At 42.8% G+C, this 26,232-nt stretch overlaps 1 protein-coding gene across 4 annotated transcripts; it reads right to left on the reverse strand.

Annotated features, from left to right (window-relative positions):
- Nucleotides 1–6,527: 6,527 nt before the first annotated feature.
- SERPINB12 (serpin family B member 12) lies at nt 6,528–24,389 on the reverse strand. Of its 4 annotated transcripts, none has more exons than XM_075052193.1 (9): nt 24,044–24,389; nt 17,674–17,762; nt 16,736–16,920; nt 15,533–15,646; nt 15,043–15,174; nt 14,061–14,178; nt 12,643–12,785; nt 10,799–10,969; nt 6,528–10,676 (listed from the first exon to the last, which is right to left on the reverse strand). In XM_075052193.1, exons 2-9 carry the CDS (start codon nt 17,687–17,689, stop codon nt 10,272–10,274), a joined length of 1,284 nt encoding a protein of 427 aa, XP_074908294.1. In that variant the 5' UTR covers nt 17,690–17,762; nt 24,044–24,389; the 3' UTR covers nt 6,528–10,271. The 4 variants fall into 4 exon arrangements, with proteins under 4 accessions (XP_074908294.1, XP_074908292.1, XP_074908295.1 ...); XM_075052191.1 differs by lacking the exon at nt 24,044–24,389 and adding an exon at nt 21,951–22,314; XM_075052194.1 differs by lacking the exon at nt 17,674–17,762 and having other exon boundaries at nt 24,044–24,386.
- Nucleotides 24,390–26,232: the final 1,843 nt, after the last annotated feature.

Here is a 26,232-nt window from a genome sequence, read left to right on the forward strand (position 1 = left end):
TAAGGTTAGGGTTAGGGTTAGGGTTAGGTTTCGGGCTAGGGTTAGGGATAGGGTTAGGGTAAGATTTATGTTTAGGGTTAGGGTTAGCTTATGGTTAGGGTTAGGAGTTAGGGTTAGGGTTTGTAATAGGTGAGTTTTAAGGGCTAAGGTTAGGCTTAGGGTTAAGGTTGGGTTAGGGTTAGGATTAGGGTTAGGGTCTGACTTAGGGCTAGGGTTAGTGCTAGGGTTAGGGTTAGGGTTAGGGTTAGTGTTTAGGGTTAGGGTTAGGGTAAGAGTTAGGGTTAGTGTTAGGGTTAGCTTCAGGTTAGGGTTAGGGTTTGTATTAGGTTAGTTTAAAGGGCTAAGGTTAGGTTTAGGGTTAAGGTTGGGTTAGGGTTAGGATTAGGGTTCGGGTCCGACTTAGGGCTCTGGTTAGTGCTAGGATTAGGGTTAGGGTTAGGGTTAGGGTTTAGGTTTAGGGTTAGGGTAAGAGTTAGGGTTAGTGTTAGGGTTAGCTTCAGGTTAGGGTTAGGAGTTAGGGTTAGGGTTTGTATTAGGTTAGTTTTAAGGGCTAAGGTTAGGTTTAGGGTTAAGGTTGGGTTAGGGTTAGGATTAGGGTTCGGGTCCGACTTAGGGCTCGGGTTAGTGCTAGGGTTAGGGTTAGGGTTAGGGTTTAGGATTATTGTTAGGGTTAGGCGTTAGGGTTTAGGGGTTAGGCATCGGGTTAGGGTTACGGTTAAGGGTTAGGGGTTAGGGTTAGGGCAAAGGTTAGTGTTAGGTTTAGGGTTAGGGTTAGGGCTAGGGTAGGGTTAGGGTTAGGGTAAGAGTTAGGGTTAGGGTTATGGTTAGCTTAGGGTTAGGGTTAGGAGTAAGGGTTAGGGTTTGTATTAGGTTAGTTTTAAGGGCTAAGGTTAGGTTTAGGGTTAAGTTTGGGTTAGAGTTAGGATTAGGGTTAGGGTCCGACTTAGGGCTTGGGTTAGGGCTAGGGTTAGGGTTAGGGTTAGGATTTAGGGTTTAGGGTTATTGTTACGGTTAGGCGTTAGAAGTTAGGGGTTAGGCATCGGGTTAGGGTTACGGTTAAGGGTTAGGGTTAGGGTTAGGTTTAGGGTTAGGGTTAGGGCTAGGGTTAGGGTTAGGGTTAGGGTAAGAGTTAGGGTTAAGGTTAGGGTTAGCTTAGGGTTAGGGTTAGGAGTTAGGGTTAGGGTTTGTATTAGGTTAGTTTTAAGGGCTAAGGTTAGGTTTAGGGTTAAGGTTGGGTTAGGTTTAGGATTAGGTTAGGGTCCGACTTAGGGCTCGGGTTAGTGCTAGGGTTAGGGTTACGGTTTAGGGTTATTGTTAGGGTTAGGCGTTAGGGGTTAGGGGTTAGGCATCGGGTTAGGGTTACGGTTAAGGGTTAGGGGTTAGGTTTAGGGCTAAGGTTAGGGTTAGGTTTAGGGTTAGGGTTAGGGCTACGGTTAGGGTTAGGGTTAGGGTAAGAGTTAGGGTTAGGGTTAGGGTTAGCTTCAGGTTAGGGTTAGGAGTAAGGGTTAGGGTTTGTATTAGGTTAGTTTTAAGGGCTAAGGTTAGGTTTAGGGTTAAGTTTGGGTTAGAGTTAGGATTAGGGTTAGGGTCCGACTTAGGGCTTGGGTTAGGGCTAGGGTTAGGTTTAGGGTTAGGATTTAGGGTTTAGGGTTATTGTTACGGTTAGGCGTTAGAAGTTAGGGGTTAGGCATCGGGTTAGGGTTACGGTTAAGGGTTAGGGTTAGGGTTAGGTTTAGGGTTAGGGTTAGGGCTAGGGTTAGGGTTAGGGTTAGGGTAAGAGTTAGGGTTAAGGTTAGGGTTAGCTTAGGGTTAGGGTTAGGAGTTAGGGTTAGGGTTTGTATTAGGTTAGTTTTAAGGGCTAAGGTTAGGTTTAGGGTTAAGGTTGGGTTAGGTTTAGGATTAGGTTAGGGTCCGACTTAGGGCTCGGGTTAGTGCTAGGGTTAGGGTTACGGTTTAGGGTTATTGTTAGGGTTAGGCGTTAGGGGTTAGGGGTTAGGCATCGGGTTAGGGTTACGGTTAAGGGTTAGGGGTTAGGTTTAGGGCTAAGGTTAGGGTTAGGTTTAGGGTTAGGGTTAGGGCTACGGTTAGGGTTAGGGTTAGGGTAAGAGTTAGGGTTAGGGTTAGGGTTAGCTTCAGGTTAGGGTTAGGAGTTAGGGTTAGGGTTTGTATTAGGTTAGTTTAAAGGGCTAAGGTTAGGTTTAGGGTTAAGGTTGGGTTAGGGTTAGGATTAGGGTTAGGGTCCGACTTAGGGCTCGGGTTAGTGCTAGGGTTAGGGTTAGGGTTAGGTTTAGGGTTTAGGGTTATTGTTAGGGTTAGGCGTTAGGGGTTAAGGGTTAGGCATCGGGTTAGGGTTACGGTTAAGGATTAGGGTTAGGGTTAGGTTTAGGGTTAGGGTTAGGGCTAGGGTTAGGGTTAGGGTTAGGGTAAGAGTTAGGGTTAGGGTTAGGGTTAGCTTAGGGTTAGGGTTAGGAGTAAGGGTTAGGGTTTGTATTAGGTTAGTTTTAAGGGCTAAGGTTAGGTTTAGGGTTAAGTTTGGGTTAGAGTTAGGATTAGGGTTAGGGTCCGACTTAGGGCTTGGGTTAGGGCTATGGTTAGGGTTAGGGTTAGGGTTAGGATTTAGGGTTATTGTTAGGGTTAGAGGTTAGCGGTTAGGGGTTAGGCATAGCCTTAGGGTTATGGTTACGGGTTACGGGTAAGGATTATGGCTAGGGTTAGGGTTAGGGTTAGGTTTCGGGCTAGGGTTAGGGTTAGGGTTTAGGTTTATTTTTAGGGTTAGGCGTTAGGGGTTAGGCATAGGGTTAGGGTTACGGTTAAGGGTTAGGGGTTAGGGTTAGGGCTAAGGTTAGGGTTAGGTTTAGGGTTAGGGTTAGGGCTAGGGTTAGGGTTAGGGTTAGGGTAAGAGTTAGGGTTAGGGTTAGCTTAGGGTTAGGGTTAGGAGTAAGGGTTAGGGTTTGTATTAGGTTAGTTTTAAGGGCTAAGGTTAGGTTTAGGGTTAAGTTTGGGTTAGAGTTAGGATTAGGGTTAGGGTCCCACTTAGGGCTTGGCTTAGGGCTAGGGTTAGGGTTAGGGTTAGGATTTAGGTTTATTGTTAGGGTTAGAGGTTATCGGTTAGGGTTTAGGCATAGCGTTAGGGTTATGGTTACGGGTTACGGGTAAGGATTATGGCTAAGGTTAGGGTTAGGGTTAGGGTTAGGTTTCGGGCTAGGGTTAGGGATAGGGTTAGGGTAAGATTTATGTTTAGGTTTAGGGTTAGCTTGTGGTTAGGCTTAGGAGTTAGGGTTAGGGTTTGTAATAGGTGAGTTTTAAGGTCTAAGGTTAGGCTTAGGGTTAAGGTTGGGTTAGGGTTAGGATTAGGGTTAGGGTCCGATTTAGGGCTAGGGTTAGTGCTAGGGTTAGGGTTAGGGTTAGGGTTGGGGTTTAGGGTTATGGTTACATCTAATGGTTAGGCTTAGGGTTAGTGTTACGGTTAGTGGTTATGGGCTAGTGGTTATGGTTAGGGCTACGGTTCGGGTTAGGTTTAGTGTTAGGGTAAGAGTTAGGGTTAGTGTTATGGTTAGTGGTTAGGGTTAGGGCTAGGGTTCGGTTAGGTTTAGGGTTAGGGTAAGGGTTAGGGTTAGGTTAGAGTTAGGGTTAGGGTTAGGCTTAGGGTTAGTGTTAAAATGGTGTGATACAGCAGCAAGACCTTTGACCCTTTTCCTAAACCTCCATCTTGTACAAAGTAAGCTTTTCCACTGAGCCTCAGGAGGTATACACGAGCTGGAATGCCATCAAATGCTTGTGGGGTGACTTCAAAGCTCTGATCCTGCCTGCAAGCCTTCTTATTTGAGAGTGGGAGAAGCCTGCAACTACATGTCTTCATTCACAGAGCTGCAGTTTACTATGTATTTAAGACATGGTTAATTTTTTTCCCCTGTATTTAGAAAACAGCTACAAGATGTGCTCATAAATACAGTCTCCTTTTGTCTGCCTTTGTGCGACATGGAGAGACACAGCAGTGTGTGTTTCTACATTGAGACTTCATGATGGCCCTTTTTTCTTGCTGGTATGCACGGGTGTCTGGGCAACTCAGCTGGAGACTTTGGACTGAATTCTGTTCTCAGACATGGGTGTAAATCTATCATAACTCCCCTGATATCAGTTCACTGATATTTAAATAGCTTATAAATGCATACTGCGTAAGTGAAGGAAATTGTATAGGCAGAAGAAACCAGAATTAGACCCAATTTAATTTTGCATACAACTCCATTCTCCCTGTCCCAGTTGTGAATCTCAACAATCAGGACTGCAGGTTTCCAAACTTTGGAGTTACTAACATTCACTAAAACCTATATGTATTGCAGTATTTCACTCAGTCTGGTACAGACAGAAAATGAGCTTTGCTATGCAGAAGCAAACTGAGTAAACTGCACAAATACACTTAGATAACAATTCTTATCACAGAAAACCAGTAAAGACAAATTTAATGATTCAAGGCCTTACCTGAAGTGGGTTCTGGCACAGAAAAACACTTAGCTCACTATTTCATGCTATATTATAAAATGGATATTAAAACCTATAAACACCACTCACCAGTGTTAAAGCACTGGAGATGGGGTTGCTGGAGGCATATGGGAGGAAAGCAGGGGATTCAGCATGAACCTGTCTCTGGCTTGGGACCTGGTGGCTGGGGAGGAAGGTCTGCAACACCTTCTGGAGGCTGGGCCCACCACCAGCCTTGCCATACAACTGAAGAGGGGAGGCATCATTTTGAACTTCTTATTTATACAGCACGTCACCCAACTATTCAGACAACATGATTGCAATGAGAGTTTTCATGGCTAAGAATGAAATAAGAATGAAGTAAACTCCATTAGTGTTGTTCTCTCATTTGAGAAGAGCTCTAAACAGGAAAGGCCCATTATACTTTTTTCCAGTAGTCTTGCCAAAGCAGCTTGGTGCTTTTTGTTGGGATCAAGACTATGGATATCAGGAAATGCCGATGACACTTGATAGCAACATGTTGTTTATGCCTTACTCCTTTCTACCACAGTATTGTGCTCTCTTTGGGAAGAAAGAAGTAGAACCTGCTCTAACCTCAGGGGGAACAACATCAGCCAAAGAAGAGGATGTTCTTGCTCAGATTGTGTTTGATCAAGAAAAGGAACGAATGGACAATTCTGACCTCGTAAGGAATGTGGAGGCACAATGGTATTATAGTCACTCCTGTAGCAGCAGCTCCCTCAGTGTCTTTTTCATTGACTTCCACAAAAGACTTGTGAATGGCCCTGGAGGGGAATGGCCTAGGCTGTTGGGCCAGAGAAACAGCCCAGAGAAATCAGCTTGTTCAAGGACGAAGGCACCCCTCTTCCCCAGAGCCCACAGTACTGGTATGAGCTCACAGCTCTCCTCCATTCTGAACTGAGGCAAGTGTACTGTGATTTTTTGCGGATACACATTCTCCATGTTGGTCGATTCTGCTAATTTCTTGTAGGTGACAAGGGATACACTAAAGACAGACCCTTCACCTCCTGAGCCACATAGGTACCATTTTCACCTAAAAAAATGAAGTCACTCTAATGGCATTTTCAGGGACCCCTATTTGAATAGCTTGCACAAGGTCTGCTTTGAATGCATTCACTAAATGTTCTCCGGGGACTTGCACTTTATTCTGCCTCATTCCTGAATTTCAGCATGGGCAAAGCACGTCAAGGCAGTTCAGAGCAAGCAAAGAAAAATTCTAGCTGCTAGAGAATTTACAAAAGTGAAAATAAAATGCATACAAATTTTGTTTACCTCCACATGCATAGGAAAAGAGAATTTTTCTTTCTGATGGCTTTTGGGATGTACATGCTTAAAGCCAGCCTATGTTATGTTTAGGAGAACCACATCATTATTTTAGTGTTGCTTCTCCTTTCTAAAGCCATTTATAATTCTGTGCATTAAACATGTTACTCACAGATTCTCCATTACATATAGACTGAAAAATACAGTTAGGAAGTGTAACTTCTGAATCTGGTTTTCGTAAAGCCTATGAATACTATGATGTAGTACCTGCTAGAAGTGATTATAATTCCATATAGAAAATAAGCATACTTTACCAAGAAAATAAAATCGAGGATTTACTAAAAGACAATTTTTTAATAAATATGGAATTAGAAGTCTAGATGATCCTGCTGCTGTTACTGTGTGACTGACTGTACAGTTGGAGTAGAATAGCACCCTGTACAGTACAGAAGGCATGAAACTACTTAAATTACCATCAGTCAAGGCCAACCTTTGATGTGTGGTAATTTTATATTGTATCATATATTACATTATTATAATTAATAAACTATAACTGAATAAAAGTTAACCTATTTATATTGATAATGAATCAATGTAATAAATTATGTACAATTTATATTGTATATCATACCATGGTTGAACTTTGAATTTTAGTCCTGATAATCTGTTTATAATACCTTGTGCAGGTCTTAGCCAGAAGGTGCTAACTAGTAGCACTGCCATCCAGCTACCCTTCAGTCAGATTGCGTATTCCCTCCCTTGGTGCTCTGTTCAAGGGGAACAAGCCCTGGTATTATCTGAATATAGATAGATGTTACTATATGTTTACCCTGCTAAGTTGACTGTACTGGGCTAATGGAATAAAATATGGTATAACACAGAAGTTAAAAAATAAGTTAATTCAAAGCATTACTTCTGGATGATTTTCTGAAACCATCCAAGAAAGTGAGCTGGCACTTCCATACGTGTGTTGGATACATGGGATGGATGGTCCATGAGAAAGGCAATGGAAAGTTGGTAAATACTGGAAGAGAAACTGGAAGCCGGAAGATTTACAATGCGTCAGATATTTTTTTTGAAGGGTTGTGGAGATAAGAATATTTGTAAGAAATCAGTGACAGGATTGTTTCTAAACATAATTTTATTACTGTTAGTATTTTTAGTAATGATACTGCTGTGTTCAGTCTTAAATCAGGAGGAATTACTATACTTACCTGAGTCTCTGTCTAAAATAGACTAGTCTCTAGCAATCCATAACACCAAGGCCAAAACCAGAAATGACTGAGAGTCAAATTCTGAGAAGTTCCCAGGATGACTTAGGAAATAACAGGCCAAATAAATCCTGCAAAGTAGTATCTTTTGAAGTGTACCAGTTGAACCTTTAATGGTTTATTTTTTAGCCTTTTTAGTAAAGCTTTCCCCAAGAGTCAAATCAGTGTTTAAGCTTTCTACAGCAGTAGCTCAGGGGGTCTTGACTCCTCTGGAAATTTAAGTATGCCATCTTTATTAGATTTGAAATACATGTTGAATTGGTTTCTAAAGTAAAATTTAACTCACTTTGAAGATAAGTGAATAATACAAATAGCTATGTATGGGGTAGGCATTTCACTTTACTGCTTATAAGGGACCAACTGATTTTGTGATTTAAGGGCCAAACTGTGGCCCTTCCCTCAGCTGATACTAGGGAAGAAGTGAGTACCTAATTCAGTGAGACTATAAGCACCATGAGACAGAGCATCCACAGCTGCTAATGAATCCTATAAGAAGGGCTGTGGCCCCGCAACTTGGAGAAGCTGAAACACTGTGCAGCCCGAATGCACCGTGCCAAATTTCAAGAGGAGAGGCAGAGACTTGCAGTGAGAATTTCTACTGCCACCGCTTGCCTCACACCAAGAGGAAACCACATGCAAAGTTAGGTCAGACTGAACACAAACATTAAAAGTGATACTGTAAAAGTGAAACTTTAAACACTGATCATGTCTCTAAATCTAGTCTCAGGCCATGAGCACTGAAAAGTAGTATTTCTTCACCTTATTGCTTAAAAGCTATATGTTTTGCCAATAACCACTATTCCAATCACAGTTGAGTTTCTCCCACTTCCAGTTCCAGATGGGAGTAGGAAAACAAGGCAGATCCTACACAGTTCCATAAGTATAACACAGGATATTAAAGTCAGGAGATTTTAAAATGTGCATGTATGTTTCAAGTCTAAGACACAATACCTAATAACTCTTGTGGCTTTTACCGACTCAGATATTTTGTGATACAATGTGGTTACTATAAACTAGTTTGACCAGCTGTAAATCAGTAACTGATCAGAGCTCAGTGAAGTTAGCCAAATCCAGCTAACCGATGTGCAACACACAGAACCATAAAATGGGGTTTGGGTCAGAAGGGACCTTTAAAGATCATGTAGTCCAACCCTGGGGGCTCAGGGCAGAGCAGCAAACGCATCTGAACCTTGCCATTTGCAAAGGAGATGCCTGTTCCCCTGGTGAGCTGCAAGCTGTGGGAAGAGAAGAAGCATTGGACCTTGTTTGCATGGATGGGGACTGGCAGAGAGGCAGAGTTTGCACTGAGGGGAAAAAAATGTAAATAAACCTATGTTGCATAGACATTTGGTTTTTCTTTCACGACATTCGTCTTCTTTTCATAGTTCATGAGATTGTGATAGTAGTAAAACCGCTGCTATTGTGTGTACCAGAAATGTCCTAGACTCATCCCTTACACCATGCAGGGCTCACCACACGTCTTCATGGCTCCCGTGCTCTGGTGGCACAGGAACAGCCCAGCTTGGTTTGTGCTAAACAGAGACTTTTATTGCAAAACTCCCCCTCTATTTCTTTCACCTTCAGGACTAAGCTCCTGCATTCTTCACTGGTAGCAAGTGCAGATCCGTCCCCCTGCTAACTCACAGTGTTGTCAGAAACTCCTGTTTTAAGTCAAGGGTGCTGAAAAAGGATATGCTGGGGGTTGGAGACTGTATATTCTTTTCTGAGAAAAGGTGGGAATAAAAGGAAAGGGTTTTTCCCCTGTGGTATTTGCCATTTCATCACAGGAATCCTTGTCTCTGCATCTTCAGAAACAGTGTTGATTTTGAGGTTGCAGTGCTCAGAACTTCCCTGGGGAATATAAACACTGTATGATGACAGCTTTAGGTAACAAAAACATTGCCTAATAGGCAAACTGGGCTGCCAGCCTCCAGAAGGGAAACACGGACAGAGCCTGGAGAGCTACTGCTGGAGCTGTTCTGCACCTTCAACTTAGACAGTCAAGAGTAGTTTGTTTATTTGACTCTTTTATTGTCCTGCTCCTGCCTGTTCTTGCTCAGTTATCATTCCCTCTTATTTCCTAGACTTCTTGTCCAAAGGGCCCCGGGTAACTTATGGTGCATAAGCTATGATAATCATGAATGCGGAACATGAGGGTGCTTTACATCCAATTATACAGAAAACGGCTAATGTATATTTTCCTTTTCATGGGTCATAAAGCATGTTGCAAATGTTAATTTGTTAAATCTCATGCAGAATCTCTCTGAGGAAGATGCTACTTATGTTAAACCAGCATATTAGCAGTAATGTCTCCCTATCAGTCAGTGGCAAGTTTTATTTTTCTCCCACAGACTAAAAACCTTCCCAGGTTATGCTTAACTGTGATTTCCATGATTTGCACTGCCCTTTACAAAAACTTTCTTCATTTCTCAGAGCATAGAGAGAGCCCTGTCTTTCAGATCTGCATCTCAGATTGTTAAAATTCACCAGACAGCAGCATGCAAGGAAGAAAACAACATTTCTTGGAAGCTCATGGCTACAGTTTTCCACGTCAGTAAATTCAATGGGGTGCTTTAGACCATTTTCTTCCTATTCTTTGAGACTGAGATCATTTGATTTATCCCCACATAAAAGGCAACCTTCTTTACTGTGTAAATAATTAACCATCTTTAGAAATGTGTGGTTTCATATCCTGTTCCTGCAGACACCGTGCATTCAAAATTCTCTCTGGAGTCATTTCAGAACTTATGGGGCACTTAGGGGAGGTTGTCCAGAGAGGCTGTGGAATCTCCATCCTTGGAGATGTTCAAAAGCCATCTGGACATGGTCCTGGGCAACCGGCTGTAGGGGGCCCTGCTTGAGCAGGGGAGGTGGTGGACAAGATGACCTCCAGAGGTCCCTTCTAACCTCAACCCTGTCGTCACCATCATTAATATGCAGGAATGCATATGAATGCAGGAATACAGAAGCATATGTGGGCATCGAGGAAACAAAATGTTATTCATATCCAGTGAGGTTAAGGCAAAATTTAATCCTATTTTGGATTCAGACCAATATTTGCAATTCAAGGAGCCTAGTGGCAGAGCATCCAGTTGATGGGTTCTAACCTAAAATGGTTGCAGAGATTACTTTGAAATACAAACTAGCTGTCAAAGGATTAAGAATGCATTGGGAAAAAAATACAATTTCTGATTTTCATCCAGGTGTTTCTCACAATGTTAGAAAATGGCCCCTATTTTAAGGTGAGCAGAGTTTGCCAAAGAAAAGAATGGTATTGGTAGGATTGTGTCTAATAAAGAATAAGAAAGGGTGGTCAGCCATAAACACCTCTGTGAGAGGAAGAGACCTCCTCACAATGACAGCTCCTGTACCAGCTGCTGCTACGGTGCCTTCCTCATTGACTTCCATGTACGTCTTATGGACAACATTTGACAGCACCAGAGATTTTGCAAACGACGTTGCAGAAAGATCAGCTTTTGATTCAGTGAAGATGTCAGTCATCCCCATCTCTTGCAATACCTCATTGAGGTTAAAGGTGCCTTCAAGCTTGAATCGGGGGAGGTATACCTCCACTGTCATCTCAAACATGTGCTCTGAAGAGGCCCACAGCATTAAATTTTCATAGGTCATTGTCTTTTCAATCTAGAAGATGGAGGGAAAGAGAGTTTAAAAAAGGCAGGCAGTTTTCAAAAGCTTAGATCTTTACCCAGCCTCAATTCAGACAACCAACTTTCACCCATAGTCCATGATATATACTGCCTTACCTGCTCCAGCCCACTGGTAGATCCATCAGCCATGTCACCTGGCAGCAGGATGATCATGCTCAGTGACTTCTGAGCATAAGGGAGTTCAAGGACCTGAGCACCCATCTCCTCAATGTAGCCTAACTTAAATGTGCCTTTCTGATACATCATCTGCACAGGTTTTTTCTCATTCTATTTAAAAGAAAATTATACAGTCACTTAAGCATACAGCTCTTAACATTTAAACTTATTATAGGTAGTCAGGGTTTCAGCAGTAATTGTTGTTAGGCTAAACATTTTTCTTTATTTTGTTGTGACACACAAAACCTCAGCTTTGCCATGCATAAAGAAAGGGGATAATTCTTTGGAGAAAAAACAATTTCCCTGCAACTGATCAGATAGTGAAGTTTCTTAATAGTGTAACACTTCCAAACAGGCTGAGGCTGGTTGGATTTGCAAGTCCTAACTTGGACTGGGATAAAGAAGAAATAGCACTGCAAGAATCAGGCTGTCATTTATCAGACTGATTGTTTAGACAGGAAACAATAAATAGGTTATGATTTTGCTCTTAACCTTTCTCAGGCATCCTCTTCTAGGTCTTGTTTTCTTGCCTTTTTTGTGATGGGGTTGTTTGAAAGCTTCATAAAGGGCCAAGTTTCCTTTTACAGTTAGCTAACTTCTAAAGCAGAGGGAGAAGTCTTCTGGTAGATGACATATTTTCAGCAAAAATCCTGCTAGTATTGATTAGCATATGAAGAAAAATCTATACAGCTTCTCCCTATCTCATAGTTTCTCCTACTGCAGCAGTGCACCAAATGTTCTCAGCTATAGACCATTGTCAACATCCATATTCAAAGAAATATTTAAAGTCACAAATATAAGTACCCAATATGACAGTTTCTTACCAGTGTCTTAACAATGGAATGCAACACAATAACTAGAAATACATGTTTTTCTGACCTTTTCCTTTGATATATGAGGAACACTCAAAAGAGACTTTTTCCTATACAAAGCTCTGCAACTTAAGAGCAGACCTAAATGTGTTGGGCTTTTTTCTTTTGTTACGGATGAGAACAAATAGGGTACTGGCACAACATATGGAAAGATGACAAAACTGAATTAAATTAAAGTAAATGTTTTTGATTGTCTTTTTTGAGAATATCTTAGACTTAAAGGTCACACACAATACTTGGAGGAATGCTTATTAAAGAACTAACTTTGCAACAATATTGGCAATACCTTAGTTAAACTATGAAGGCTTTGGTGATACCCCTATGGCAGAAAAAAGGGCTAAAACTTAAAATATATTTAAAATAAACTTTCAAACATTGCAAATACTATAAATAAACCAAAATACCCTGTAAGAATTTCTCCTTTTTCAAATTGCAGCTGTATTTTTGTAGTTTGTCACTATCTGGCCTGGTTGGTTTGGTCTGTTTTAATCTCTCAAATGCGTAGCTAATGTTGAAATGTATTGAACATATAAACACCACAATAACCCCTTGGAGCCTATATGAAATGGGATGTTCAGGTTTGCTTCCACCCATGACAACTATCTGTAATGACTACTATGTTCCAAAGTGCTAATCAGGGCTAACACTTGTGTTTTACCAGTCACCAAAGCAAAACTCTGAGTTGTTGCAACTTCTGAGTCTTGCACATTTTTTCAGTAAAGATTTTGCTTTTCTGTGAATAACCCTCCTGCCACCCCTACCCAACAGGAGAGGCAGGCTAAGTTCCCAGCACACCCACACCTTGCTCACAGGGCAGCTAAGCCCTGGACATTGTGCTTCTATGTTATGCTTGCTGCAATGCTCACAGTCTCTAGGGTAAATAATGTTAAGATTTACAGAATGCAGATGTACCTTGTTCAGCTTAAAATCTCTCTGTACTGTTTTTTGTTCTTCAAACTTGTGTTCCCAGGATGCTTTGAAGTAGATTACATTCACCAGCACCAGCAATGCACGTGCATCGATCATACCCGGAGCAAAGAGTTCCTTGATTTTACCTAAAGGAAATTTTGGAATATACAAGTATTTGTTCATTGTCATTAAGACTCTGGACTGAGACTCAATTACTTGTCTGTGAACTTAGTTTTGGAGAAACTTAGAAATCCAGTTCTTGGTTTATTCAAAGGACAGGGACAATATAGGCAAACAAATGGTAGATTCCTCTGCAGTGTTACCAGCCCCGAAGTACAGGGGGGAGTGGGGGTCACCAAATTAGCCAACCATCAGTGTCAGTGACCATACATATGTGCCAGGTGACATTAGCCACGGGGAAGGGGGCACCACCATCAATCACATATTTTGGTTTACATGAGGGCATCTTTCCCTTTGCACCAAACGCAGCAGTTAGTTAACCAGCTGTGGAGCTTTTGGCTTTCCACACAGAGAGAGGCTGAAGGAGGAGTTAGCAGGTCCACAGGCTTCATATGAGCACCCAGAGCAATGATGGCTCTTAACCCTGTGCAAGGTGGCTCCTGAACCTTCAGCCCTCTTACTGGGAGCCAGCTGGGGTTAACAGCTCTTTCCCACACCAGTCACAGGCCACTCTACCAGTACAAGGACAGGTTTGGTCAGGAGATGGGCAACTGAGAAATTACAGAAGCCTTCAAATCTATTTGCCTGTCCCTCAGCAAGCTCTGGTTTATGTTCAGCCAGGAGATTTATAAAATTTTCATCCCGCTGCTACTGCAGCTCTGGCAAAACTAAAGGAAAATGGCATATATCATGTTTAGTCTAATCAGCAAGAGCCAATAGCCCCCGCTACCTTGTTAAGGGCAAGAGCTAGTTAGTTGGTTGTCATTTGTGATAGTGAGTCTCGCTGGTGGTCAAATCTCTCGTCTTTATGGACATTGCTCTACACATAACCAGATCCTCAGTTATGCTCCTCCTCCCCCCCGCTCCCCAGGCTGTTCCCAGTCTCACCATGAAGTTCACAGCTTCCATCCCCTGCTGTCCTGTATCTGCATTTCTGGCTGTTTGCAGAAGCAATTTGTCTGGTCAAGCCTTGTAGGTATTATTGCAATTATCATGCCAGGCATAAGGGTGGGAATACAAAAGTATTTGACAACAAACACACCTTTAATTCAGAAATAATTTAGCTGATAACTTACTCTAATATTTCAAGAGTGGATGGGAAGACAAGCTGTCTTTAAACAGTGTAGGATTGAACACACAAAAACATGAACAAGTCTTTGCTTTTCATACCCTGGAATTTCTTTTGTTGAAGCAGTCTAAGAAGGCAGTGATAGTATGGCTATGGTTTTGCTTTATTTTACCTTGTGTCTCACTTTCAACCCAACTGTTAATTTTTATTCTGGTGGCTTCAACAGCACCATGAAAGTCCACTGTTTGCAGCATTGCTCCATACAGTTTCTTAGCGCACATCAGAAATTGCTGTAAAGCAATAAAGATTATAAATTTGTCAAATCTGTTAAGCACTTATTCCCTTTTGAAAGAAACCAATGCTTCAGAACTATTTTAGAAATGGTGAGGGACCTGTTGACTTCATAAGGCAAAATTTAATTTTGGAAACATCAACTACCTGAAGTTTATTCAGAGAATCTTTGAAGAAGAGATAATTATTCTATTGCATAGGCAAAAAGAATTAAATAAGTAAAAGGAAAGCCAGAAGAAAGTCTTCCCATAGAGAACTGCATACCTGAGGTCCAGATAAAAATAAAACATTAGAGAAGATGCCAGATGTGTTGTTTGATGCTTAAGTATCCAAATCATTCAACAGAAATAATTGACAGAAAAGCAAAGATGTGACTAGCAAGTTATCCATACTAGGTAGTCTAGAGACTGCTCTGTCACTCAGTAAGAAAGGAGTAAGAAGTTCAGCGCAGCAGCCCTATGCATGAAACTGTGTAACATCTCAGCTGATAAGCCCTCTCCAAGCTTACTGCTGCCCCAGCCATGCCACTTGCAAGCCCAGAAATAAATAGCTTACAGACAGCTTGAATAGGCCGGGTTTGGCTGTAGTCACACCTCCGGCTGAGTGTCAACATATGCCAAAAGCAAACAGACTCCTGCTTTATTTTTGCTCTATAGTCACTGATAGCCACGGGGTGGGATTTTTTTAACCAAAAGAACAGAGAGCTGAAACTCTTGTCTCTTTCCCACCAGCTGCAAGGAATCTGGCTCTAAGAAGCACATCAAGTGCTCCAAAATACACATGAAGAGGACAATAGTGAGGCTCACAGTTACAGGGAAGCTTGGGGTCAGGGCCACAGCAGTTAGCAGGTACAGGTAACTTACCTGCTGGAGTTCAAATCCTTGTTGTATAAAGAGATTGTTGGCCAGGGTTAAAACATATCTTTCACCAAGGTTTTGTAATTGCAAAAGCAGTGCCTGGAACGCGTCATGGTTAAGGTCCCCATCCTTGTTACACTGGGAATATTACAAACACAACAATTATAACGATTACTCCGTATAGCTTTGGTTGTTAATTTGCATCCTAATTAGATTACACTATAGGGCTAACTCCTGCTGTACCGATTTTTAAATGCAGCTAGTCTAAGCTTTGTAGCCTGATCCTCCTTCAGATGAGATCACCGAAGGCTTTGGTATTGGCTTCATGGAAGACTTGGCCCTTAATAAAATAACACCTTGTATCAGGCATTTCCTAGTGGATTAAGCAGACTCTGTGCGTGTGATTTTGACTCCCTCCAGTGGCAGACTCCAGTGCTTTGTACCTAGTAGCCTTCCGTGCAGTGAAGACTCCAATACTCCCCACCCAAGGACGCACCTGCGAGAGGGAAGGCTCTCTCTCCGGGCTTTGTTCTGGCTCCATTTCTGGGGCTGCGCTCTCAAGATCAGATCCAAGGCTCATTCTTTCTGCAGCTTTCCTGACATGGAGCACCTGCAGTTGAAGATGTCAAATTATGGCAATTGTAACTGGGATAAAAGCATTTTCCTTGTTTAAAAGATTTGCTGTGCTCTCCTGGATAAATGGTGTAGATTTATGAAAGATATTTTCTCAACTTCAGTCAGGCTGAAATGACAGACTTGAAATTGCTCATATATTCAGATTCACGTTTTTATATTAACAAACCAAGAAGAACTTGCATTTAATCCCTAAAAATGTTTACATTTTATTTGTATTTTTATTGCTACAGTTACCTTAAATTTCAAAACAAAAAGTTGCCTCAGGCAAAGAGATAAATACAGTTTTCTTTGAAAACATCAAAACTGGCTTTTTGCAATCATTCTTAACCTTTGCATCAGCTTAGGAAATATATCAAAACCACAGTGCTCTTAATGGAAACCAGTCCTTGTTTCTAATGTGCAAATATCTTGCTACAGAGTCAGCTACTGACAAGAACTTCTGCCTTAGGATTATTGGTCTTTTACCGCTCATGGGCACAAAGGAGAAAAGAGAAGACTGTAGAAAGCAGAACTTGCACTGTGGGGAGTAAAGGCACAGCAATCGGAGGGGTGGCCTTCTTCACCTCCTCCCTGCCCACCTGGGTCCCTGTGAGCTCTGCAGGTTAAGACATTTTGACTCTTGAATGTCATAAGTGGTAAGTGAGCTAATGCTTCCAGTCACGCAGACACAATCACTTCGGGTTTCTGCAACTCTCCCCACCACCCACCCAGACTCACGCTTTCGGGATTCTCATAGCAACCACAAGAGGAAGCACCTGCTCGTAATTTTGCAAGAAAGTCTGATATCCTGGCAGCAGGCTGGGGGAAAGCCAGAGTGCTCCACTGTGGTATATTGCCTCCTCTCATTCAGCTCCTGTCCTGAGTCTGCATGGGGCAACTCACTCAAGGAGATGGCAAGGATCATAGCACACCAAGCACGACGGTGAAGGCAGCACCTGTGCTTGTATTCCTGCTTGTTTCCTATGAGACCCTTGCACATGTGTCCTGCTAGGATGCCCAAAGTTTCCATTAAGGGAACAGCAAGCAATGTGGAAGCATCTCAGCATGTTTCATTAATACTTACTTTTTCTATCTGAGCAGCAGTGTTGTTTTTTGCACCTAGATGGACCAGGGCCAGGGCAACAGAGATGCTCATTGGAGAGAAGATGATGTTTGTGTCCTCTGCATTTCTGTTGAGCTTATTGTAGAGATCAAGGCAAAACTCAGTAACTGATCTAGAAATGGAGCCCATCATGAAGCAGCTGCTGACTGGGAGCACAAAAAAAAAGAAATTTAATGCAGCTTGTTACCTAGCTAGATCACACCGTGAAGCATCTGTCTGCTCTGAGATTGTCCCATAGCTGGTTGCTCATTAATAGAAGTTTTCTAAATTCTGAGAGTTTTAAACAGCCAACCTTGCACACATCTGTCAGTCTATGCTATGCAGCAGGAGCAAGGACACAGCAGGTCTGGAAAAGGGACCCACGTTCACGATATATGTGAATTCCTCAGAAAGGACCATTTTTCTGTCTTATCCCATGGTGTATCTTATTTCAGATCATGGTATTGAAATCGGATGTGGAGTAACATTTTCCTTCTCCAAACTGGTTTGATGTATACAGTTATATCAACTCTTTCCTCTTCTGACAACATACGATTAGTGACAGAAACTTGGTGATAGAAACTATGCCTGCATATAAACATGTCTGGTAACCAGAGCTGTGATGTGAGGGTTTCACACAACAGGTTTATAAAAATAAAGTCACTATTAATTAAATGTTTTCATATATGAAAAAGGGTCATTAACAGCTATGGAGACTTATGGAAACATGAACAGTTTGAAATACACTTTTTCCCTCCTCATGAGCTTTCCAGGAGGCACAGATTCAGGCAGGATACACAATTAAAATTTCCAAACAAAGCAATAGCTCAACAGCCCTGAAAGGAAGCCTGTAAATTGCTGCTGAATGGCATTACAAGATTTGTGTCACTTTTTGTACTAGAAACATTACAGTCTGATACCTTTCTCATGGGTCATTTACATTAAATCCACTCTGCTAAGAACAAGTTGGGACGAAGTTCCAGCTTGGTCCTTGCAAGCAGGAGGCCATCTGAAAAAAAAAGGGTTTAGAAATTCCTTTCCTGTCCCTCAGGAGAAGAACTGTAAAGCTGTTGTGTGGATACCGGTAGGATCACATGAGCTTTTCTGGAATTATTATACCGCAAAAAAACCCCATTATTTTCAGTGTCAACCAAATGATATTTTGGACAGCACACCAGAAAAATGTGTGAAAAGCAAAGCGTACACTCCTGCCTGCTTGCAGACATAGAGATGAGTAGCTGTGGCCTGTGTTCCAGAAAGATACTTTATTTAGGGGAAATACACAGCCGCAGTATGGAGAGAAGACCCTGATGTCTCCCGCAGCACAGATCTGGTTAGCTCTAGCTTTCAGCCTGCACTGGGACAAGCACGGGCCAGGTCCATAGCAAGCTTCCAGACCTCTTCTCTGTTGAGAAGATGGTGAGTGCTCAGCCGGGTGTTTATTCCCACTGCCCACAGAAGTCCACGGCACAGCAGGCACTCTTTCTCAGCCCTGTGCTGCCCAGCTGCTGCAGCCTGCAAGGCCAAGGTCCGTGAGGAGCTCCAGCCTGTGTCACCAGAAGGCTGAGGGTGGGGAGAGGCTGGTGCAAAGCTGAATTTCAGGATCTTTCATCAGCAGACCCCTTATATAGCCTGTCCTGGGCTGTCGGTGTCCAGCAGCCCCTATGAGAGGGGTCTAGAGCCTTCTTGGGAAGGGGCTGCCTGGTGCTGGGGACCTGCATCCCCTTCCAGCTGATGCTCTCCTGCCACTCTGCTCTCCCACCGAGGGCCCAGCTTTTCTACCACAGCCACAGTCACCCCCTCGCAGAGAGCCTGCCCTTCAAAAAGCTATTCAGAACATCTCGCCTTGTCCTCAGGATGCAGAGTGCATACTACCTCTTGCTCAGCCATGAGCCAGACATGAACTTTGCACGAGAAGCTGGGGCTTAGGTGCCAGAAGTTACCAGGGCATTGGGCGTTGATGTGGCTCAGCTGAGATGCAGCGTTTGTCTGCCCAAACCATCTTAGCTCACAGCAAGAGCCAGACAACAGGAATTAACTCAGCCCACAGGAAAATAGACTTAGCCTAAGATAGATCGCTGCAGCGGCTTGGAAGAGCTGAAAAGTCAAGTTGCTGAATATATGAAGGTGCCACATGTGGCAAATGCAGACGTTTCTTGCCTTTTGAAAAGCACAGCATTAATCAATGCTTCATCATGTTTCTGACTGTTGCTCTGTGGAAACAAACTGTGATGCTGAAAGAAAAAGTTCATCTATGTTTCATACCAAGATGTTTGTTTCACCCTGAAGTCCAGAAGTACTTCACATAAAGACCTAATATAAATGGGCAAAACAGAGGAGAAATACCCAAAAGGTTCTCTGAACAAACAAATTAAAGATGAGTTATATCTCATTAATTATGAAAACAGCTGTTCTAGTTCTGCTGTTTGTGTATTTGTATGAAACATGGTTTTCATTTTCCTTTTAATAACACAGTCATCTTACCACAAGAAAAAGACATAGCACTAAATAATAATTTATCTTTTCTTCCACCTTCATTACATACTATCCAGAACCTTCTGAAAACAAAACTCAGCACTTCTTTAGTGCTGAAGTTTGTATTGCTCCGCTTCCACACCTCTTGAAAGATCTGAAATGGAGCTGTGAAATTGTTCACAGCAAATGTAGGTCATGAGGTGTACTGTAGGTGTGCCCAAACTTCAGAACGAGTCAAGGAGAAAAAAAGAGTTAATAAACTTCCTCAGCAGGAAGGAGGCACCTCCACCCCAGCCTGCAGGGAGAGGACAGACTGCCAAGCGTGGAGGGAAAGCCTGAGAGCTGGGAACAGGTTTTAAAAGTGAGTGCCTGGCGCACCGAGGTGGCCACTCCTTTAGAAAAAGCATCAGGCTGTCCTCAGGGAGATGTCTAGGTGCAAACACTACGGCCAGCTCTGTGGTTTTGTGAGTGGGAACTACTTAGAGAGCTGCTCTGGAAACCCAAAGCAAGGGAGGGGAGGTGTGGGCTGGTGGAGGAACTTTCTTACTGCAGAATGAAAGGATTTAGTGAACTTTCTTAATCTAAATTGGGGCAGGCACAAGTGTATGAATGATTCCACACCATAAAGCCATGTGTGTAATCTGTGTAATCATTCAATCAGTGAGAGTTTTGGAGTTACTGCGAGGACAGTGGAGTTTGGAGAACACCTACATGGTGGACAACAAATGGTAACACTACTTTAAAAAGATCTTGGAGTGGTAAGGACAGCAGATATGAGATCAGGAGAAGTGTTCCAGGAAGATGATAGCTGCCGGGTTGCACTAGCCAGGGTGTCTGCACTGAACATTAGCAATAGCGCAGAGACAGCAAGCAGGGTTGGGGCTGTACATCTGATGAAGGGAAATGTTTTGCATGATGGTTGAGTAGCTTTTAACATAGTCCAGCAGATGGAAATTGCTGGCGCTGTTATATGTGAGCAAGAAGCTACCCAGGAAAAGAGCTTCCTTCGGAAGAAACCACTGTATACAAGAGGCCTTGTAAAGATGACAAACTTCTTCCATGGCTGGGTGAAATGAAGAACACTCCTTTTCTATAACCATTCATGATCTGTTGTCTCTTTACAGCTTGTTTTCAGCTAAGGGTAGATGAAATCAAGACAAAAATTCTCAAAGAATAAAAAGCTGTGCTCAAAGCTATCATTATTAATAGGTGTATTAAATTATATTATGCAGTCAACAGGAGGAGGCAGTAAATAAGATGGGGAGGCTAAGAGAGCTGTAGCCTTGTTTTTAAGGTAATTCTGTATTTAATACAAGGTAAGCAAGAAGGAACCTGTTTTCCTTGATGCCACATGATAATTCCCATTGCACGTTTTACTTATTCAATGTGCCTCCCATTAAGGTGCTTTAATGCACTTTCATTTCTCATACACAAAGGAAGACAGAATTGGCAGAAATGACATGTGTCTATCCTACAAAAGGAGCACATGCCAGATAGTATTGTCTCCTCACATGAAAAATCTATGTTTGGTAGAAGTGACTTTCTTATTTTTCATTACCATTCATACAAAAAGACGTTTGCAAGGGTTTCTGTGCTGATTTGGAGTGAAAGGGACAAACAGCACAGAAAAAATTACATTTCCTACAACACAGAAATTCTAATCATCCCCATGTGACACAAAACATTTCCAAAGTAACATGTTTTAAATTAAAAACCAATACATTTCAGTACAAAATAACTTTCTAAGGGAAATATTACCAAGTTCATTTTCCAAACAACTTAGCTTCTCAGGCTGCTACTTTTGTTGCAGAAAGGGCTTTTTCTGACTCCTTTTATTATTTTGCATCAATACCTCCACTACCTTTTCCACCTCTTTCTAGGCCAGTTATTCCTGCATAAATAGACATGGATGTACATTAGCCTGTTATGGGCTGTACAGTAGCAAGTGATATGCCTGTATGCAGCCACACAGGCTTCTCAGCAAGCTTATAAACATCATTGCCAAACCCGAGCTAATATGTTGATAGTGAAGACTAGCATTCCCACTAACAAAATAAAATCTGAATACCACTCCACCCTTCCTATTTTATATAGTCATTGTTTAAGAACATGAACAATTCCCTGGCAGCCGGGATCAGGCTACAAGGGAAACACCTAAGCACCCAAAGAATTGCACGCCCTCTCTCTCATCTAGTGAATATTTCAAGGCTTTTTCTTGTGCCATGGAAACCTGAGTAAAGAAGGGAAATTAACCCGTATCTCCTGCTTCATGGATGAGTTTACCCAGGTCATCAGCACCATCACTTCATGTGAAGCCCATTTCTACCTGAGTGGTAGAGGTGCTCTGAAAGAGCCTGCCCTTCAGCCCTTCTGGAGATATAGGCAGAAAACCAGCTACTTTCTGGTATAAGCCACTGAGCTGATCAGTCCTATGGTAATTAGAGCTTTCTGGATGGCAGAGAGGGAAATTTCAGATTCAAAAGTCTGTGTTCCTAAATTCCCCATTTATGTCCCACTGAAGACCAGCTCCTTTTGTGTAAGCTCTTGAGCCACCTTAATTTTAGCAGTGTGTTTTGCTGCCTGCAGCATGTAAAAGTATCTCCCGCCTCTGTCCCATCTGTAAACAGGATGTTTACTTTAACAACCTGTAGACTACGTTGGATCTGCCAAAAAAAAAAAAAAATCATAAGTTACTTGGGGGAAAAAAAAAGGAATTGTTTACCTTCTTGCCCGAAGAGGTTAATGAAGATACAACAGCTGAGCTCTGGAGCACGTTCTTGTGAATACTGTATTACAAAAATCTCCCAGTCTCTTGTGGGAAAGTTCAGCCTCTAACCAATTGTTGATGATAGCAGCATTTTGCAATTTAATGCAAATGCCATCAACATGAAGTTTCCTGCAGAAGACTAGGAAACCTGTATCTAGCAACATGCTAATAGTGTTTCTCTCAAACCTGCCCAACAAGTTTGGCAGGCAATATCTGCTGGCAACATCACCTGATTGCAATGCCAGTTCACCCTCAGCTGGAAAACTGGGTATTAACCCTGGAGATCCATGGCTGTACTGCTGTGCATAATCCCTCTCAGATTTGGCCTGGACGCAGGGGTGTGCAGGGTTCATGCCAGGATTCAGAGAAGCCTTGTTTGGAGCTGAGCTTGCTTGCATAGATAGAGCAAATGAATGGGAAATACATGAGTTTTATGTTGCCTACAGCCATCTCTCTCTGAGGCAAGGAGCCAGCTTTATGTGTATGGAAGGAAGTTAATTAGAGAGGGGAAGAAGTATTTCCTTGAACTGTAACAGGAATCCCCAGCCAGGGGGTATTCTTTTAAATTGTTGGAGCTAAGAATAAAAGAAGGCCAGGAGGGGTTGATCACATAGGTTATGTCTCCACCATAAATTGAGACGGAAGTAAAGAGATGGGCAGGATGGAGCTGCACCAGCCCAGTGTTTGATCTCACCTCATCAACACCACTGAGCTCGGGTGCAACACTGTGTTATGGCAGCTGGACTCGTGGTCAAAAGTAAGTCCTCTAGGGTTATATGTGGCTTTGCAACCCTGAAAAATTTCTTTCTTTCCTTTTTCACCTCTTCTTTCTTCTTACAAAGCATAAAACTGGCTTTGGATTCATAGGATATTTGAGGGATCAGGCATGGTGAGGGGAGAAAGGAGGAAAGAGGAGGAAGCTCTCCCAGCACCATCTTGCCCTTCCTACACTTCCCTTCTAGTGCTGAAGCTGGGCCACCCTCTCCCTCAGGCACTGCTCCCACCAGCTTTGCTGTTCCCAGTTCCTCTGCCGAGGTCTCAGCCCAGGAGCCCAGGAGCCAGTGCTCCAGGGCCCATCCCAAAAGAGGGATTTGTAAACAATGCAAGATACAATGATAGAATGAGTGTTCTTGTTACCCCTATTCTTTTCCTTACTTTTTTGCTTCCATTTGACATTCACTTCTTTGTTTCTGTTTTTCCTTCCTGCATGTTTCTGTAGCGTTTCTATGTCTTCCTCCTCAGTTCTTTCTGCCTCTTTATCTGGCTGGGGTTTTTTTAATTTATTTTTGCACATTGCCTTACCATGTACCTTTCTTTCTGCTGCTTTTATGAGTCCTAGCCTCCTTTCAGTGACAGTCTAAGTATTTTTGAGTATCTTTGAAGACTTTCCTTCTTCCTATCTCTGTGCTTTCTCCCCCTCTCCTATATTAACATCATTTATCCACTGATTTATTTTACTTGCTCTGTAAATATATTCCCTCAGAACTTCCTTGACATCAGTTTAACTGCTTTGCCTCAGGAAATGTCAATGTATGTGCAAATTTTGTCTTTTCTAGGCCCTTAGGATAGTATATTCAGGGTTCAAAACTGTACTGATTTTCCAGTGGGGCCAATTGGCTCTGCATAGCATTTTTCAAGTTTCAAAACCAAACTGCTCTGTCGCAGAAGGAGTGGTGCACGTCACTTGTGAGAGAGAAGCGACAATATATTTTATTGATATAAGACAGCAAGTTAGTGAATTTCAATGGTAAATGCAACAGTGGTTTAACAAAATTCAATGGCAAGGTACACTTGATTATTTACTGCATAGAAGACAAGGTCAGACAAAACTGTCAGGGATGCCCTCCCGTTGAGTCACGAGGTTCAGAAAGGACCCCCTTGCATTCTAAACTCCTTCTCAGAGGGGAGTTTAGGTGCGGCTGGATCCAGACTTAGTCCCAGACTTGGTCAACGGTTTATGTCTAAAGCATTATATTTGCACAATCAATCCTTTATATCACTTAGCTAATATTTCAAAGTTTCAGTGCGCTTATTCCCAAGTCACTTACCGAGTATCTGATGTGGTAAGGATTCTCTCAACCTCGAGGAGTAACCTTGAGAGGCGTCCCTACTCAAGGGGAGATCCTGGCGTGCAGCCTGCTGCCGTGCTGGAGAGCTCAACAGGCTCTGGGCTCTCCACTATTTATGGAGTAAATGATTGACTTATAGTCATACTCGCATACCAGCCGTATTTCGGTTGGCCCATGCTCAACTAGCCCTCAGCTGTTGAGTGAGATGTATGGCCCTTAGCTATTGTGTTGTTATCTGTCTCCCCAGAGTCCAGCTTAAGCCAGATGCAGCCACCACGACCACCACTGGTGGCTGCTGATTAAGAAGAAAAGGGGGGGGAGGAGGGGGAGCACACCACCACACTCTTCCCCACAAACAACTTTTGCTACCACAAGACATGAAGTTGTAACTCTTCTCTTCCACAAAAAGCTGAGAGCAGGAAGTGGGCAATGACAGTGCTGCTGAGCAAGTGATGAGATGACTAGACACATAACACTGCAGTTTGCAACTGCCTGCAAAAGCCAGCCACGGCTTGTTTTTTTCCATCAGAGCCATCACCCATCACTGGATAGTAATACTCTGCTGAAAGGTGAGGTGGAGCAGTTTGGCAATCTGAGCAAGTCCTCAGCTATGTTCACTTTCTCCATCGTAACCACCACGTTTCAGCACGTAAGTGTTCCTCTACACAAGCTCCCACACACGTTTTCCCATGTCCTCCCATGCAATTTCTTGCCCAAGGCCCAGAGGCCAGCACAGCTGGGCCCGAACAATAGACCATAACAGCATTTCTCACCCCAGCAGGAGCCTTACTGATACTTCTCCCTCACATGCTGCAGGATGGATAGGTTTCATACTGGGACTGGCAGAGAGAAGAGGGAGAAGTGAAAAATGAACCTGAGCTTTTCATGAGCAAGCTACCCTGTTTATAAATGACCAGTTAATGGGTTTGCCTTCTGTAGACTAAGACAGCTTTGTATCTCTAACATCTGCTTGCCTTGCAGAGGCTGGGATACCTTGGCATTACTCAGGAGGTGGAGAAAGATGGGCCCCACCCTGAGGCAGTGTTTCTCTCTGCTTTCATAGGATAACCCTTCCTGGCAAAGCTACCACAAGGAACTCTCTGAAAAGACATGCTTACATAAATTTGTGTGGATGTGCTAGATGCTCTGATCAGCATTTACACAGAGTATGACCTCCCTTGAATGAAGACTGGCTCCTGGACTGGAATGTTTTCAGAACCTGAAAAAGCTGAGAGAGTGATGTTTGAGCTTTTCTCCTTCAGGAGATCTCATCCAGGTGGAAAAAGAGGTATGGGGCAATCTGCCAGAGGTTTTCATCAGTCTAGCAGACCAGCACAGAGGTAGCAATGTGTGATATAGCCTGCTGGACAACTGGAACTACCTGACAAAGAGTCAGTGCCCAAACACAAACAGACTGTACAGATACAGGCAACTAGTCCATCTTGCCGATGTACAGACTGCCTGTGCAGCTGCTTAGCTCAACCCCACGTGCAATGCCCTGACCCACCTCCTCCAGGAGAACCTGTAGAAACCACAGTGACGACAGCTCTGGGTAACTCTGATCCCAGCCTCCAAAACAGATCAGACAACGATGGGGTGCATAAAACACTTCCCAGTCATTCAGCTACCACTGAAGTTATTGAGCTGGTAAAGATCTTTGCAGGCAATTCCTTCTCAGACAGGATGAGCTGCAAAGTAATTGTTATATTTCGCATTCTTTTTCTGAGTACTATCCATGTATCAGGACACCTGGTGCCTATCAGAGAAGACCCCCAGAGCCCAGAGGTCTGCAGGGTCTCACCTCCCATTGTTTTTTGTGGCAGTTAGTCCCCTCAGTACCTATAAAGATATGGGCCAATGACTCCAGTTAACCCTCTGGTATTAAACTGTGTTAGAGACCATTAAAGATCCACAGAAGGAAGGAAGCTGGTAAAACCACTGAACCGTTGTGTCTAAAGGCTTCTCGTGGGTTGGCAAGGTCAAGAAACAAAACAGAACTCCTGTCTCCAAATTCACAATAACCACTGTGCTGTTCTCTGTTGTTAGAAGAGCAGTATGCATATTAGGGGTTGCATGCTCCCATTTACAAATCTCTTTCCAGTTTCTTTCAGACCTGAAACACCAAGAGGAATTCTCAAGTAAAGTGCTCCCATTTTTTGAAGATACAT

This window comes from Buteo buteo, chromosome 20 (assembly GCF_964188355.1).
Source record: "Buteo buteo chromosome 20, bButBut1.hap1.1, whole genome shotgun sequence".
In the NCBI taxonomy this organism is placed as follows: domain Eukaryota; kingdom Metazoa; phylum Chordata; class Aves; order Accipitriformes; family Accipitridae; genus Buteo; species Buteo buteo.

Excerpts from the sequence above, each read along its gene's own strand:
- SERPINB12 (XM_075052193.1), bottom strand. Across the intron at positions 15,175-15,532 it reads GAGAGCCTTCCCTCTCGCAG|TGTAACAAGGATGGGGACCT; the intron begins GTGCGTCCTTGG and ends TAATATTCCCAG. Across the intron at positions 12,786-14,060 it reads GGTTGAAAGTGAGACACAAG|GTAAAATCAAGGAACTCTTT; the intron begins GTAAAATAAAGC and ends AATTTCCTTTAG.